We start from the raw sequence: 16,739 nt of genomic DNA on the forward strand, positions 1-16,739 counted from the left end.
CCATCGAGCCACCATTGTGTGTCTGACTGTCTGTCTGTTTGTCTGTGTGTCTAGTCAGCCACACAGTCAGAAATTGCATAAGGCAATAGAAGAAAACAAAGATGAAGTTGAAGTTGAAGCTGAAGCTTCAGTTGAGGATGAAGATGCTGTCGCATTGGCGGCATCCACATTGGCAGCCAAAGCGTAACAGTTTCGCTTTTTCACAATGCGAAAGATTTACGGAAGCAGTTGGCGAACGAGTCACAACACCACAACCACAACCCCTCTCCCCACAACGCCCCTCTTCTTTGTGCAGTCGTTAACCAACTTCTTACTTGCGTTTTAGATCCGCCTCAACATCAACTTCAACTTCAACATCAATGTCAATGCTTGGCAAGTGAAAAAGAAACAACACATTTTGTTGTTGTTCATGCCTCTCTTCTTCTGCTCCTTCTTCTTCTTTTTCTTTGGCAACAAATATCACTGTTAATTCACATAAATAGTAAATGCTATAATATATACAGGTATACATACTTGTACAGGTGTATATGTATTCCGCAAAGAGAATACAACTTGTTTGCTTAAATAAATTCAAGTTCTTCGCAATTTAAAGAACCAACAATTCATAAATTGAAGATATATGTAGAGCCTGATATCGAGCTGAGAAAAACCCCAAATGAGCTACAATTCTATTGAGAGTTCTCAATGCTAAATTGAAGATTGTTTTTTGAAACTTATTATTATTTATTCCCTAAGAAATTACATTTTTATTCACAATCGTAACTAATCGGATAATAATTTAAAAGAACTGAGAGTTCCGATTGCTACTTGTAGTTATTGATATATATGCAGATATCGAACTGTTTATTACAATTTAGTTTTCAATAAAAGACAGAAAACTTATGTGGAGACGACACTCGGGTCTTCACGGGTCTGCCCCAGATAACTTCCCAGATAACCAAAAGACCTACAACCTGCAGGAGCACCAGATGGACTCTCAGACTCAGTAGTGACGGTTTGATCGTAAGTCTTAAATCCACTTGCTATTACTATATAGATGATCAAGCTTAATGCCTTAATGAAACGATTGGCCAGATGACTGGTGGAGCCACAGGAGCTTATCCATTTCGCCCATTTCGAATCTACAAAATATATACAAGTAACATTGTTGTTTTAAATGGCTATCAGTTTGAGGAATTACGATTTCTTATTTATAGGTTGAAGATCTTTATTCCTTCAACAGAGCGGAAAAGATCTTCATTGCATTTTTTTTCACAAGAACTTAATATTGACGAAATTTAAATAAAGAATATTTTATATGTTGTTTTGTTTCATTTATAGAAATTGCTCTTTGGTGAATGAAGAATGTGAAATCGCAGATTAAGGACTTATAAATGTCACCTGTATTATATAGAATTATTTAAGATATAATTTTGAAACTAAGATTGCCTAAAATTTTGAATTTCAATTTGATTTTGAAAGTATTATGCGTTCGTGAAAAAGAGTGAAAAAACAAAACTAAGCCCGCAACTTCTACCCATCTCTTATACTTATACATTTAAAATCGAATATTGCCGCAATATTTCGATGTTATCAATTATCAATTTGTCAGAATCTGTGTGAAATGTGACTGTACCGCGTATGCTAAAAGGTACCTACAAATCAGAAAGTGCTAACAACTTTCTCCAGCGGCAGTAACAACAACATAATCAACACTTACATGGACCGACCGCAGTCCTACATCGGCCCGATGTCACATAATCAAAGCGACGAACCACTGCCACCGCCTGCACCACCGCCAGCACCACCACCATCACCACCGCTACCCATCCTTTGCAGTCAAAAATCCTGTTTCGTAGAAAGTGACATGCATGGCGAACAAGTTTCGCACCGCGCCACCACGCTGCCCAAATTAAATTCTAAAAATATCAAGCAATTTACATGCATATATAGTATAGTAAATCCGTATATACTTGTCTGTATGTATGTATGTACGCGTCGCTGGCGACAGCAACGTGATTTGGAGTTAGACGCGTCAAAGAGGCTGCCAAGTGTCAAGGTGGAGGTGGAGGTGGAGGCTTGTGGTGGCTCCGGTGGCTCCGGTGGCTCCGATGGCTCCGCAATTGACAAAAGCCGCACGAACCGCTTTGTGCGACACCAATGCATATTAAAGAGGCGAGACGATGGCCAGAAAAAAGCACATGATCGGATTTTGCAATGCAGAAGAGTCTCAGCCTGAGACTGCAGCAATGTGAAATTTTGTCTCTCTTATCTAAATCAGCAGCAGCATTGTAATATATAGCTTCAGTTATATATATCGACATTTTTAACGTTTTTACACATCACTACTGATATGATGTGAATATGATTCATAGCAATAGTTTGTCATAAGCCTCAAACGATTTAACTTTTCTTACAGCACCTCTGACTACTTTTTCAGTTCCTATTCTCGTTCTCTTCTTGGAATTACAAAGATTGGTGCCTTAGAGAGAATGGAATGATCATTTGTTTCTTTAAATACATTTATAATTTTGTTATTTATTTAAACGAATTTTTATGATGTTCCTTTAATTAAAATAAAACCATTCAAGCAGACTTTCTCTTTCCACTGAAGGACAACTGAAGGCAACTTTTAAAAATTCCAAAAATTTTCATTTGTGTATAAAAGTTCGTACTATTAGAATAAAACGATCGATTGCAATGCGAACATATTAGTGCTATGTTTTTCCCAGCTATGTGGAAAATATTACTCCTAGTTGTTAAATGGCACTTAATTGTCTTTAATGTAGTCTAAAAAAAGGATCATATCCCATCAAAATTAGTGAATAAATTAAAAATGGGACTACTCTTCGTATTAAGTTAAAGCCAAATATTAGCTTTTTAATCAAATAAAAAAAAAATCAATGGCGAAGAATAACAAAGTTGTATAAAAAGGCATCAAATTATGTTTGATGACAAATCTGAATTGTGTCTTTCAAACATAGAAAACTTCTATTTAGTTTATATATTTTCGAAGCATACGTTTTAAATTGAACCACAAATTGAAATCGAAAATATACTGTTTATATAAATATTTAGTTCATGGGCAACAGTTTTAAATGTCTGCCTTTTTTGCAAATATCTCTAGAAGTCTTAATAAAGAATATAGTATAGTTTTATTATTTCTAGGTATAGGGAGCCCAAATATGTATTTATATATATATATATATATTATACACTATGTATATATATATATATATATATACAAGTATATATGTAGGTGCATACATAAATGGGCCGATCTGCGCGCTTACTTTCGATTCGCATGGAGGCCAGAGGCAAGGGCGTTTGGTTGGTCGGCTGGTCGGAAAATCGTGGCGATGTTGTTGCTTGATATTGTTGCTGTTGTAACTGCTATTGTTATTGTTACTGTTGTTGTTACTGTTGTTGTTGTTGTGGCAACAGCATCTGCTAATGCGACAAATAATGACGATGATGCTGGAAGCTGGCTGGCTATGCCTAATTTTGACCTCAGCCGAAAAAAAAGCGAACGAGTAGCGCTCCAAGAAGAGAGAAAGTAAAAGAAAACTTCGTCAGGCTAGCCAGCCAGCCACAAAAACAACAAAACTCTGGTCTGTCTGTGGCCAAGTCTCAGAATGTGTTGCCAAACGACTTTGGTTTTTGTTTTTGCTTTTTATTTGTCGCATGAGGCAGAAGTCTGTTAACAGCCAACAGGCTTGAGGTCAAAGGCGCACTTAGAAATAGCCAAGACAAAAAAAGAAGATGTTGTTGTTGTTGTTGTTGTTTTTGGAAGGAAGACCTCGCCAGCGAGCAGTCCACAATTGTTGTTGCAAATATTATCGGGATGGCTGTGTTTATTGTTGTTGCTGCTGTCGTCTTATAAGGAAAGTGAAACGCTTTGCCGCACAACAGGGCGGGCGCATCGCAAAGTGCTCTTAACCGGTCTGGAACGGCCATGCAGGAAATAAGGTCAGCTTCTCGGTAAAATAATTTCTTAATAACACAATTGGCCAATGCCTAATTAGGGCCAATAAAAAGGCTATATATAAATCGATATACACAGCATGTTATCATTGTTATTTGGACTGCCTTCGATGGAATTAAAAGTGTTTTAAAATTTTATAAAATTTTTATTTTATATTTTATATGTATTTCATATCTTTCGATTAAGGATCGTAAAATGTATTGAGGTAATTGAAGTATATTTATTGAATCCATATATATTTAATCCATATATATTTAATTTAAACTTAAAAGAAAAGAGTGAAGCAAGTTATAAATTAATCAATTTTTCAAGCATTGGCAGTGGCAAAGACTTTCTGCTTATTGGAGAAAATATTTGGAATAACGGCGGGAAGTATTATTAAACTCTGTACATGAAATGTACAGAAGTATATTAGGTTTGCGCGAGCTGAAAAATGTAACAGGCAGAAGGAGGCGTGGTAGACCCCACAAAGTATATATATTCTTGATCAGCATGACAAGACGAGTCGATTTTGCCCTGTCTGTCTGTCTGTTCGTCTGTCCGACTGTCCGTCTGTCCGTCCGTCCGTCCGTATGATCACCTAGATCTCAGAGACTATAAGAGCTAGAGACACAAAATTTTGCACAAAGATGCCTTATGTGTGTACGCTATACGAGTTTGTTTTATTTTTTTGATTTTCCCACCCACTTCCCCCCTATGGGGGTTTTCCCGATTTTCCATTCGTATAATCGCCTATATCGCGGAGACTATAAGACCTAGGAACACCAAATTTTAGTCCAAGATGCCTTGTGTGAATACGCAGAAAATGTATATTTTGGAATTTCCCTCCCTCCCCCCTTTCCCCCGCAAATGCGATTTTCTCTAAGTCCCGTAATTCTTGGAATTTTGGAAATACCCCCAGTTGGTTATTATATGTCCGTGTGTCAAGTTTCACTATGATAGACCGATTTAACAAGAAGTTATAGCCATAAATATATTTGCTGCTGCAGCGCTGTTGCAGCGCTGCTCAAGCGCTGCCCAAGCGCTGCCCACGGCTGTTGTTGATGTTGCTGTTTAGTTGACTGCGAAAATGCTTACACAGACACAAATAGACGCACATAAACATACATACACTCACATAGACGCAATTGCTTTGTATATGTGCAATTATATACCCTTTACGTGAGTTCGAATACCGAGAAAGGTAAAATCGATCAAATTTTTTTTAATTTTCTTATTTTTTTTTTTCTTTAATTATTGTAAACATATGTACAGAGTATTTCAAAGTCGGGACACGCGACTTTAGCTTTTTTACTTGTTTTTCTTTTTCGTTCAGCGAATCGAATCCTTCACCGAGTTGAAGAACTTAAAGTAACAGCGCAATATCGTAAAGGTTCGATCCTGCCTGGGTCACCGGCATCGAGCCGACTAGAAAAAGTCTAAAATAAAGGCATTACTGTAGAGCTTGAACAACAATCATCTGATGAGAAGCTGTCTTCCAAGAATTTGAAAGATGTCATCACTTGTAAGATGGAGGGTAAGAGCGAGTGGTTCTTCCAGAAGCTGCGATTCTAAATTTTCCAAACCATTGAAGCTTTGTAATTTCATGCAAGGCTTTATTGAAAATATCTCATTTTTTTAAATCTTTATTCTTTATTTAATATCTGTCCTAAGGGGGACAAATATTAAATTTTATGGAAGCATTTGATTTGTTTAATCATGCGTTCTGGGCACTATATCTGTAAAGAAGTTTTCCTGAGTGGCCTCCAAACTCGCCTGATATTAATATCATCGAGAACATCTGGGGATGGTTGGCTACAAAAGTGTTAGAATGGGGAAAACAATATAAAACAAAAGCGGAGTTAATCGAAGGCATAAGCGCGCTTGGTCCACCATTTCCATAAATTACATTGGAAGCCTCTATGTACAAATACCCAATCGAATCTATGAAGTAATTGCTAACAAAGACGGGACTAGCCACTATTAATTTTGCTAAAAAATAGTTAAAGTATAATGCAGAAAAAAGTTTAATACAAATTTAAAAGACTATTCTTTCATAAAAGAATAATTAAAACATTCTATAAAATGTTTCAGTCGCTATCGTTATTTTTTGTTTAAAGAGGATTGATAAAAGCTTAATGGATAAGAATTATAGATTATAATATAAATTAGAAGATGTCAGGGACCGCAAATAATGATTATTTTGTTTTTTTTTTAAACGAAAAAATCATTCACTTACAGTAACTATTGGAAAGCGAGGAATTTACTGACATCCTTTTTAAGGATTATCTATGTGTTTTCACCATGATCTATAAATTTTAATTTGTATTCATTCGCTCTCAATTCAATGATTAATTTTGAGTTTTACTTTAAAAATTCGCAATTGTGATTTAAAAAATAATTATTTAATAAATTAATTATTTAGTTAATTAAAAATTAATTAATTAAAAATATTCGCCTTGACTCACTGATTAAGGATATATATAAATTTTGTCCTTAATCCTTATGAAACAGACAAAATTTCAGCTTGAGTTTTATTTTTGATCAAAAAAATAAAACTCAAAGAATAATCATTATTTTATAAGTTTTATTTTGTTGCTCATCAATAATGATTATTGGTTAAATTTTAAAGTAAAACTCAAAATTAATCATTAAACTGCGAGCGAATTAATAAAATTAAAAAATAATCATTATTTTGTAATTTGTTTAATAACACTTATAATGATTACAGTCCCTGGAAAATATTAAACATTAGAGAGATTATAATGGGGGCGCGTTAAGCTGATGACGTGCAGTGTATGTTTATTTTATCTAAGTAGATGTCCATTCATTAGCGGATCGGTTTGCTTTTGACCAGGATCGGCTGTGAGTCGGGTCATAGCTTGCCGGACTGGTTAAACAATCTTTCCCCACAGAGTCTGAGATTTCAAATTAAAATCTTTTTTAATATTGCTTTTAAGTAATTCCAAGCTTCTTGTCTCTGTAAAGTTGTTCTTTTTTATATCTTTTAGATCTATTGACGCCTTTTGACCACACTTGGCTGTGAGACGGGGCACAGCTAGCCGAAGCTAGGAGGCGTTAATTAGATATTATTTTAATTTGATTAGATTTCTCCTTCTTAGGCTTTAAGATGATTTTTACAATTTTTATCTATTTCCTATGTCGACAGTCCTATGTATTTCGACATAAATAATTAAATAAATACTTGTAGATAATGCAGTTGGTGACAAAGCTATTATAAATTGAAGTTGCCCCAACAATATCCTAACTGGCTAATTAGATAGAAATTCTGCATTATCTGCCATTCGAAACGAGCATCGCACTTTCGACAATCAATTTCGTATTAATCGTGAGACTCACCTGCAGTGAAAGGAATATGATAAGCGGCATCCAAATCTTCTTAGCACCCATGCCACGTACATGTTGTTGTCGTTGCTGTTGTTGTTGTTGCCGTTGTTGTTGTTGCTGCTGCTGCTGTTGCTTTGGTTGAGCTGCTGTTTGTGTTTGCTGTTGTTGTTGTTGTTGTCGCTGTCGCTGCATGTTGATAGCGTTGTTGTTGTTGCTATTGCTGTTGTTGTTGTTGTTGTTTTTGTTATGGCTTAACTATGTATTTACACTGCACTTAAGTCTTTAGTTTTCACTTGATTTGCTGTTCGTTGTTGTTTGTACTTGTATTCTACAAGTATAGCTTTTGTTTTCTGTCTCCGCTTCGTCTGCTTCCTCTTCTGTCTGTGCTCGTTATCGACGCGTTCTTTATTGTACAAATAAATATGTTTGTAATTGTATTCCTGATGCTGCTGTTGTTGTTGTTGTTGCTGCTGCTCACCTGAGGAGTTTTGCAAAAGAAAAATGAAATGTAAACGTTAGAAAGCGTGATTGTGGTTGTTGTTGTTGTTGCAGTTATTTTCGCTTAATTTTATAGCCATTGTGGTGGGCTCTGTGCGGATCATTTGTTGTGCACATTATTTTCACTTTTGTCTCTGCTCTCGTCTCACAGACTGTCTGTCTGTCTGTCTGTCTGTTTGTCTGTCTGTCCATCAAGCTGTCCAGCTGCTGATTACAATTTATTATTAATTTTACAGCCATTGGCTGTTGTAGTTGAACTGCCTGACTGCCTGACTGCCTGCCTGGCTGACTGACTGGTTGACTGACTGACTGCTTGATTGATTGACTTGACTTCACATTTAACGTGCGATTGCCCCCAAAATACAAAAGCAAAATACAATTTTGCAATACAAATGAAAAGTGCAAATTTAAAGCGATAAGCGCTTAAGCCGATCGATCCGACACATACTACTATGTGTATGTATATATGTATGTAAGTATGTATGTCAGCAGTAACTGACACTCTCTACACTAACACAATTGAGTAAGTCCCTGCACTGCTGAGCACCCACCTTGCTTATTCATAAATTGACAAAATATTTTTATTCAGAAAATATTTCACTTTGAGCTAAAACGAATTAAATACGATTATTGGTTATACATTAAGCCACGAGATACTGCATCTTCAACTATTTGCCAAGTACCTAGTACCATCCTAACAGTCCTTTAACCGCCAAATGATATTCCTTCGCACGATGAAGCCCACACAAAATGTATACACATGTTGGGAAAGTTAATTGTTTATGAGCTGATCCCACTTTTTGAATTCACAAAATGTTTGAAGTCTACAACAACTGATGGAGCTCTTAATATTCACAACATTCTTAGATACTCGTACTTCGAGCTCAAAGCAACACATTGCTTTGAATTGCTTTGAATACTTAATACATACACATAGACATGCATACTAATGTTTTAAACAAATATCCTTGTGCAATTATACAGATTTCCAATGGATTGTAGGAATTTGCCAATAAATAACAAAGCTAGATTCGTATTCCCCTTTTGTGTTGCTTCTTTCCCTGAATATCAGAATCACGCACACACTCATACACAGATATAAACACACAAGGGCGTAGGCAGCTTTTACCAAAGGGGGGCGCCAAAAAATTAATATTTTGATCAAATAATGCACGATGCATTTTAAAAATATCTTATGCATATGATCAGTGAAAAAACTTCAACAAATCGAACTCAGATCCATTTTAAGGCGAAATAGTGCGTCATAATAACGAACGTGTGGTCGACTTTATATGGCAAAATTTTGTTAAAGGGGGTGGGGGGGGGGGGGGTGCCATTGCCCCCCTGCCCACGCCCTTGTAAACACATATTTGAAAATTAAAAACATAGTAGTAGTAATACTTATAATTAAATATAATAAAATGGGGTAAATGTCAAAGGCCTTTCAAAGAAAGGGTTACCCAACAAGCTACGAGTAATTATCTGAATATTATTTGTATATAAATTCTTGATCAGCATGAGAAGACGAGTCGATATGTTCGCCTTTCTGTATAAGCGCAAGGATCTCCAAAAATGTAAGTCTTAGGCGGGACAAGTTTCAATTTTTTTAAGTTTAAAGTACACATACATAGTTGTAAGTAAAACTACATCCAGTTCTATATATAATTCAGAGCCCATTTTAATTTGGAAAACAGAAACGAACATTGCTAAACAAAAGAAGATGAAAATGTGGAGTTTTTGTATATGTTTGTATAGAGAAGTGAGCCCAAGCCGGTGGTTCAACTGTTCACTATGCTGTTCATTATATGTATGTGTGTGTGTGTGTGTGTGTGTGTGTGTGTGTGTGTGTGTGTGTGTGTAGTTCTATATATCACACATAGACTGACAATCGCACTTGCACTCGTAAAGTGAAAATAAAGCACACAGAGCTGTAAACAATAGTTGAGTGAAGAAGCAGCACTTTAATGACAACATCTTCACTTATTAAAGGTGAAAAGTGTTAATAGACATCTTAAGCGAAGTGGGTCAACACACACACACACACACACACACATACAGACAAGCCTGCTCTTAACAAACATATCGCAGCATATCACTACACATATGTACATACATATATTCGAGTATGTAGTGTGTTGCGATTTAATGCTCAGCAAACAAAATCGAAGGCAGACAAGAAAGGCACTCAATATTGGTTTGTTGTATGTAAACACATGCACTTATATGTCTGCATGTGTGTGTGTGTGTGTGTGTGTGTGTGGCAAGGCTGCACCTCTGGCTGCGAGGCATCGGCTTCTGAAGTGCAACGCACAAGTAGTGAGAGCAAATACAATGTCAAATATATACATAGAGACCTGCCGGGTAATTTCTTATTCACTTCTCATTCAATGACTTTTTAGTTTCACTGCCTTCTGGGTTCCCAAGCATTCAACCTGTTAGTGGAACCGTTTTTTTTTCTGAAACTAAGCATCAATCCAAACATTCCAGCCAAAAGTTACAGACACGAGCAAAAAACTAAATTTGTTTATTGCTCACTTTCATTTAAATACAAATCTATTTGTTATGCTTGATTCGTAGACTGGAAGAGGAAGTTCTTTGCAAATAATATATAATCCCGTTTTATTATATAGCTGACAAAGTAACGATCGGTGCAGAAGTCACTCTAGGAAGTATATTTTGTCTGTTTGTGAAAATATCTCAAGCAAATCTGGTATTAACGAATTTTGCAAGTTATCTCATGATATTCGAAAGTTTCATCAAAATATATAGCTATTATCATAGGATCGATCGATGCAGAAATCCCATTTAGTTGGAACAACTTGTTTGTTTCCTAATCAAATTCTAAAGTATTATTACTACTTGTATATCGTACGGCTGTCTTAGGAACAAAAGGTGACAAATCAATCTTTGTAATTTGTAATATGTGGTATTTGGAGAGTCTCAGTATATTGTTGGTTTTCATCAAAATTAGTTGGTTATATCATAGGAATGATTGGTACAAAAAAATCATTTTTGTTTCATAAGAAACACCATATTTCACAAATAAATGCAATAAATTGAAACTGAAAAACGATAAACATTTAGTCACATTTCAGTTCTAAAATCGTACCTTAATGCTTTTGAATATATAGAGTTGTAGGAGAGTAGTTCGTGTCTACTGATCTGCCCATCGTATTAGAGTTGTAATGAATTGATTGTGCAATATTATATTTTTTTGTTTTCTGTTAAACGCTACTCTACTTCCATTATATAACAAACAGGTAAACAGTGAGTGAACTCGCCGGCTCCATAAATTTTTAAAAGTGTACGTGTCATTTGCTTTTATTTGATTATGATGATGAGAAATTACCTTTTAAGCGCTCCATGCCCCACAAAAGAAATTAATTAAGCGGCGAACGCATCGGCGACAAGTTTCCCGCCCTAACTTTCTACAAAGGCTAACAATTACTTCCTAAGCCAATTGTTACAATGACAGAATACATAATACCCTCATAATACCCATCACTAAGCGGATCTTGGATGGCTGTGGCAGCCTCTACTTTCTTAAATCGAGCAAAAGCCGCCTCCACGTCTATATTGAAGAATTGGATGGACTCCTCAGCAATTCAAAAATGCGAGCAATTTAGTTCAGAAACTCATTCAACCAATATAAATCCATTTTGAAAAATAAATAAATATTAATATTAATTAAATATCGTAAATATAAAAAAATAAACAAAGCATTAGAGAAATAAAAGAATTAAAAATATGTAAAGTACAATTTTAAGCAACAACTAAATATTCAAAATAAAAATGATTTAATTGAAGTAAAATATATAAAACAATTAAGAATATAAGTATTCATAAAATAAAGCAAATAAATAAAAAATCTAAAATAAATATGTATAAATAATAAAATTAATACAATAAATGAAATAAACATAATAAATTATAGAAAATAAATAATTTAAATGAAATCAAATAAATAAATTAAATAACAAAACTATATTGTAAAGTCAAAATAAATTGTGTAAATAAATAAACAAAACATATAAATCGAATAGGCAAAAGGTTTAAAATAAATAAAGTTATTAAGTAAATAAAACAATAGAGAAAAAACTAAAATGAATACGTACATAAAATAAAATCAACAAAATGAACAAAATACATTTAATAAAATTAATGATATATATAAATGAATTATGTATAAAAAGGCATAAAAGAAATGAAATAAATAACATACAAGTAATAAAATAAAACAAATAATACAAATAAAAAATAAATGTTGCAAAGCAAATAACAAACGATTAATAATAGGAATTTAAAAAATATATATTAATGAACACGTACAATAAATAAAACAAACATAGGAAATAAACTAAAAATATTGCAGTCGAATAAAAATATAAACTTATTCGCCTAACTAGTAATTGCTTCAAAAGTCATTTCCGATTTCATCAGAATGCCTGAGGTCTCATAAACTAATATGAAAGAATGAACTTTTCATTTAAAATGTAATAATTGCAATTTCAATTTTAAACTGAGGGCAAGCAACCAACTACCGTACTAGTTTTTCAAAATATTGCTCATACGACAGGGTGGATGGCCAGGTTAGTGAACTCTTTAAAGGAAAAACTAAAGGAACACAATAATTGCAGACCAAAATTATTCAATAACTATTTTTTTCATTGGCAAGATAGTATCAAAAAGTGGCTGGCTGCTGTTCTAGAGAGTAGACAACATGGCGTATGAGTTATGAGTGTCATTTATGCATCCGGGAATGCCCGGAATGGCAGGACACAGACAGAAAATTCCGACTCATGCTGTTTGATTGATTGGGAAGCGACTATCTTAGCTATACTTGTTGTAGTATATATGATATTTTTGGACTTACCAAAGGCCCGCGGCGTGCCTATTTTTGATGGAATGCCAAGTAACAGGATGCGTTGTAATAGGCGCGACTTTCCAAAACGATTGCCGGTCGCTGCTCCAGTGGCTCACTGACTTCAGTGGTTTCAGTGACTTTCTTGTCACCGCTTTTGCTGCTGCTGCAGTTTTTGTTGTTGCTGCTGTTAGAGTTATGTTGCTTTTGTTGTTATTGCTGCTTGTGCTGGTGCTGGTGCTGTTTTGTGTTTACGCTTAATAATGCACTTGACGTTCGAATTGGCTTTGGCTTTGGCGCACAATTAACTCCACGGCTATGGCTATGGCAATGGCAATGACAATGACAACAGAAACACGCCGCACGTCAGTAGTCAGTCAGTCTAATGAGCCTCTTTGCCGCATGCCACAAAGTTAGGCAGTTGGTAAACAAAAATATTGTATACGAGTATATGAAATTGGTGAAATAATCCCTCTATGCTATCACCACAATGTGCATATCCTGTTGTACGAGTACATATATATATTTATATATATTTATATAAACAAAACAAACAATAAAAAAAAATTGTGAAAAAAAGGTGTGATATTAGCTTTTGAGCCTTGAACTTGGATAATGTTTATGTGATTTTTATAAATATTGTTAGATTTTATAATTTATTGGCTGGCTGGCTAGTTGGTTGGCTGCTTGGTCGATCGGTCGATTGGTCGATTGGTTGGTTGGTTTGTTTGGGTGTTATCTTTTATTTTTATTTTTAATTTTTTTATTATTTTTGATTTTATTTTATTTTTTTGCTTTTTGGCGTACTCGAGCGCGAGCGTAGTGCGGAAACGCGTCTGGTCCGGGCCGTGAGTAAGCGCAGAATGATGCATACACCTGCTTTCTCGAAGCGAAACACTTCGCATGCGCATGCGCAGCCACAGCCACAGACAGAGCCACAGCCACAGCCAAAGCCAGAGCCACGGCCATGGCCACGAGTCGGCAGCGCCAGCGCCAGCGTCAGCAAAATTTCTTCTTTCATTGACGAGCGGGCGAGCAGCAACAGCAGCAGCAGCAGCAACAACAACAACAACAACAGCAGCAGCAATAATAACAACAACAAGAAGAGGCTGAAACATACAGCCTGCCAGTAAGGCAGTTGGCCAACTGCAGCAACAGTCGCTGTCGCTGTCTCTGTCTCTGTCGCAGTTGCCGTCGCCGTCGCAGCAGCAGCAAGCATTACCGGCTGCTTTTTATTTTGGCTTATTTGTTGTAGTTGTTGTTGTAATTGCAGTTGTTGCTATTGTTGTCGTCAGCGTCACATTTGTCGTTAACTTGGCTCTAAGACGGAGCCACACTAGCCAGCATTTATAATCGCACTTAAATGGAGGAGTCCCCTCCAAAGTTGAGTCCAAATCACCCCAAAATATTGTGGCTTTATAAATATGAGTCGAATGGTAATGTTTCTCAATTTTTTTTCCAGCGCTAATAAGGAAAGGGTGCTACCATTTTTATAAATAAACCAAATTCTGTTCTTTCTGGCTATTCTAGACAAACCCCTCATAGACAGCTGTCTATGCTTGCCTGCAGCATTATTCATTTTTTATTTATTTATTTATTATATAAACCTTATTATAGCGTTGCAAGTATCTGGTTACTTTGAAATGATTACGCTAGTCATTACAAATTTAATTAATGTCGAGCTTATAATTAGATTATTTTCATGTGATTAATTTTATTTAACTATTTAACTAGTGGTAGTAATCGGCTAAACATTTCGAGGAGCCGCATTGTCTCACTCCATATATAGGCCACAAATACTTTAAAACTGAAGGCTATATAGCATCTAGTTCTCAGCACTAATTGAGTTTTGGTGGCTACCACTAATTACCACTGATTACGCTCTATACGAACTTCGTCACAAGTGCATTCATTTTTTGTCGCACTATGAACTAATAAATAAACAAAAATATAAAAAAATAAAAGAAAAACTGCAGCCAAAAAAAAAAAAAACATTTTTGAGTTCAAAAATTCTAAAAGTATTCCAATGCTTTGGTTTTCAACATTTCTTTTTTCCAACAATTTTCTTGGTTCTTATACCCTATACCTGAAGACTAAAAGGGCATTTTAAAATCATTCATTCATTTTTGTAACAGCCAGTAGGATGTGTGGCAGATCCCGAAATATATTTAAATTCACGATCAGCTGAGATATGTCCAACTGACGGTTTGTTCGTCTGAATATCTGTCTGTTTATATGAACGCAAATATGTTATTAATGCGAATAAATTTGCAATCGCATTTATGTTGGCTGTTCTTTACCTAAAAGAGGGAATTAGCGGAAATTAGAATTATAATACTCGATTGGTACATAGAGTTATATAAACAATAACTACACCTCCCACAGTTTCAAGTAGAGGCTTCTTGTGAAATTGGCTTACTCGTATAATATACAGTGAAAACTCTTTTGGCCAATTTTTGTCCGCCCAACGGTACTGTCCGGTTAAGGGCATACTTAAATACTTTATACACCGATGGAATGTTTTAGAAAAAGTGTCCGTCCGCCTAAGAGTGTGTCCGGATACAAGAGGTGTCCATTAAGGGAGTTTTCACTGTAGTTGTCATACGAACGATCTAACATAGAAAGGGTTTTTGTGTGAACAACTTATTATTGGAAGAGGTGGTTGTCATACCAGATGCTGTTGAACCACCCGAGAGTCTTCAAAGTTCAGCACGAACGACCATTTTGTTATACAAAAAAATATATAAAAAATAAAAAAATTAAAGAATAAAAAAAAAAAAAATTAATAAAAATTATAAAAAAAGTAAAGGAACGACTATTTGGTTACACAAAAATATATATAATAATTTAAAAAAATATATAAAATAAAAAAATAAATAAAAATTTAAAAAACTATATAAAATAAAAAATACAAAAATAAATAAAAATTATTAAAAAAAAGTAAATGGTCAGCACAAAAGACCATTTGGTTACACAAAAATATATATAAAAAATTAAAAATTTAAAAAAATATATAAAATACAAAAATAAATAAAAATTATAAAAAAAGGTAAAGGAACGACTATTTGGTTACACAAAAATATATATAAAAATTTAAAAATTTTAAAAAATATATAAAATAAAAAAATAAATAAAAATTTAAAAATTTTAAAAAATATATAAAATAAAAAAATACAAAAAAAAAATAAAAATTATAAAAAAAAGTAAAGGGTCAGCACGAACGACCATTTGGTTACACAAAAAGAATATATAAAAAATAAAAAAATTTAAAAAATTAAAGAATAAAAAAATACAAAAATAATTAAAAATTATAAAAAAAAGTAAAGGGTCAGCACGAACAACAATTTGGTTACACAAAAATATATATAAAAACTTAAAAATTTTAAAAAATATATAAAATAAAAAAATACAAAAATATATAAAAATTATAAAAAAGTAAAGGGTCAGCACGAACGACCATTTGGTTACACCAAAAAAAAATATAAAAATTAAAAAATTTTAAAAAATATATAAAATAAAAAATACAAAAATAAAAGAAAATGGTCAGCAGAAACGACCATTTGGTTACACAAAAATATATATAAAAATTTTAAAATTTTAAAAAATATATAAAATAAAAATAATACAAAAATAAATAAAAATGTATAAAAAAAAGTAAATGGTCAGCAGGAACGACCATTTGGTTACACAAATATATATATATATATATATATATATATATATATATATATATATATATATATATATATATATATAGCTTCCTTTATTTTCATGCAGTTCGTCCACATACATATGCCGAATAGTGTGGGCCTGCAGCTAAGCTGTTGCTGTTGCAACAACAGTTGGTGGCAGTGGTTGTTGCTGCTGTTGCTGCTGCTGCTGCTGCTTTTGGCATGCAGCCGACTTTTGTGCGGCCGGATCGGCCCGTGGGTTTCCCTTGTTGCATGTTTATTTACATGAGCTCCGACTGCTTGTCCCAACGTCGTTGTCGTTGTCGTCTGCGATCGTCCGCAGTCGGCACAAACAACTTTCAGTTGTGTGCTCCGTTTAAAACATTAAGCAGACGACAAGTTGATGATGCGCCCGCGC

General features: G+C 34.3%; 1 protein-coding gene across 1 annotated transcript in view; it reads right to left on the minus strand.

The window, feature by feature from the left end:
* LOC115627386 overlaps positions 1 to 16,739 on the minus strand; it is a 33,301-nt gene that overhangs the window by 2,128 nt on the left and 14,434 nt on the right. The window contains exon 3 of the mRNA XM_030523039.1: positions 7,304 to 7,417. Coding sequence (XP_030378899.1) covers positions 7,304 to 7,417 — 114 coding nt within the window. The remainder of the gene's footprint in view (positions 1 to 7,303; positions 7,418 to 16,739) is intronic.

Source organism: Scaptodrosophila lebanonensis, unplaced genomic scaffold (assembly GCF_003285725.1).
Source record: "Scaptodrosophila lebanonensis strain 11010-0011.00,11010-0021.00 unplaced genomic scaffold, SlebRS2 tig00000092-arrow-pilon, whole genome shotgun sequence".
Lineage (NCBI taxonomy): Eukaryota > Metazoa > Arthropoda > Insecta > Diptera > Drosophilidae > Scaptodrosophila > Scaptodrosophila lebanonensis.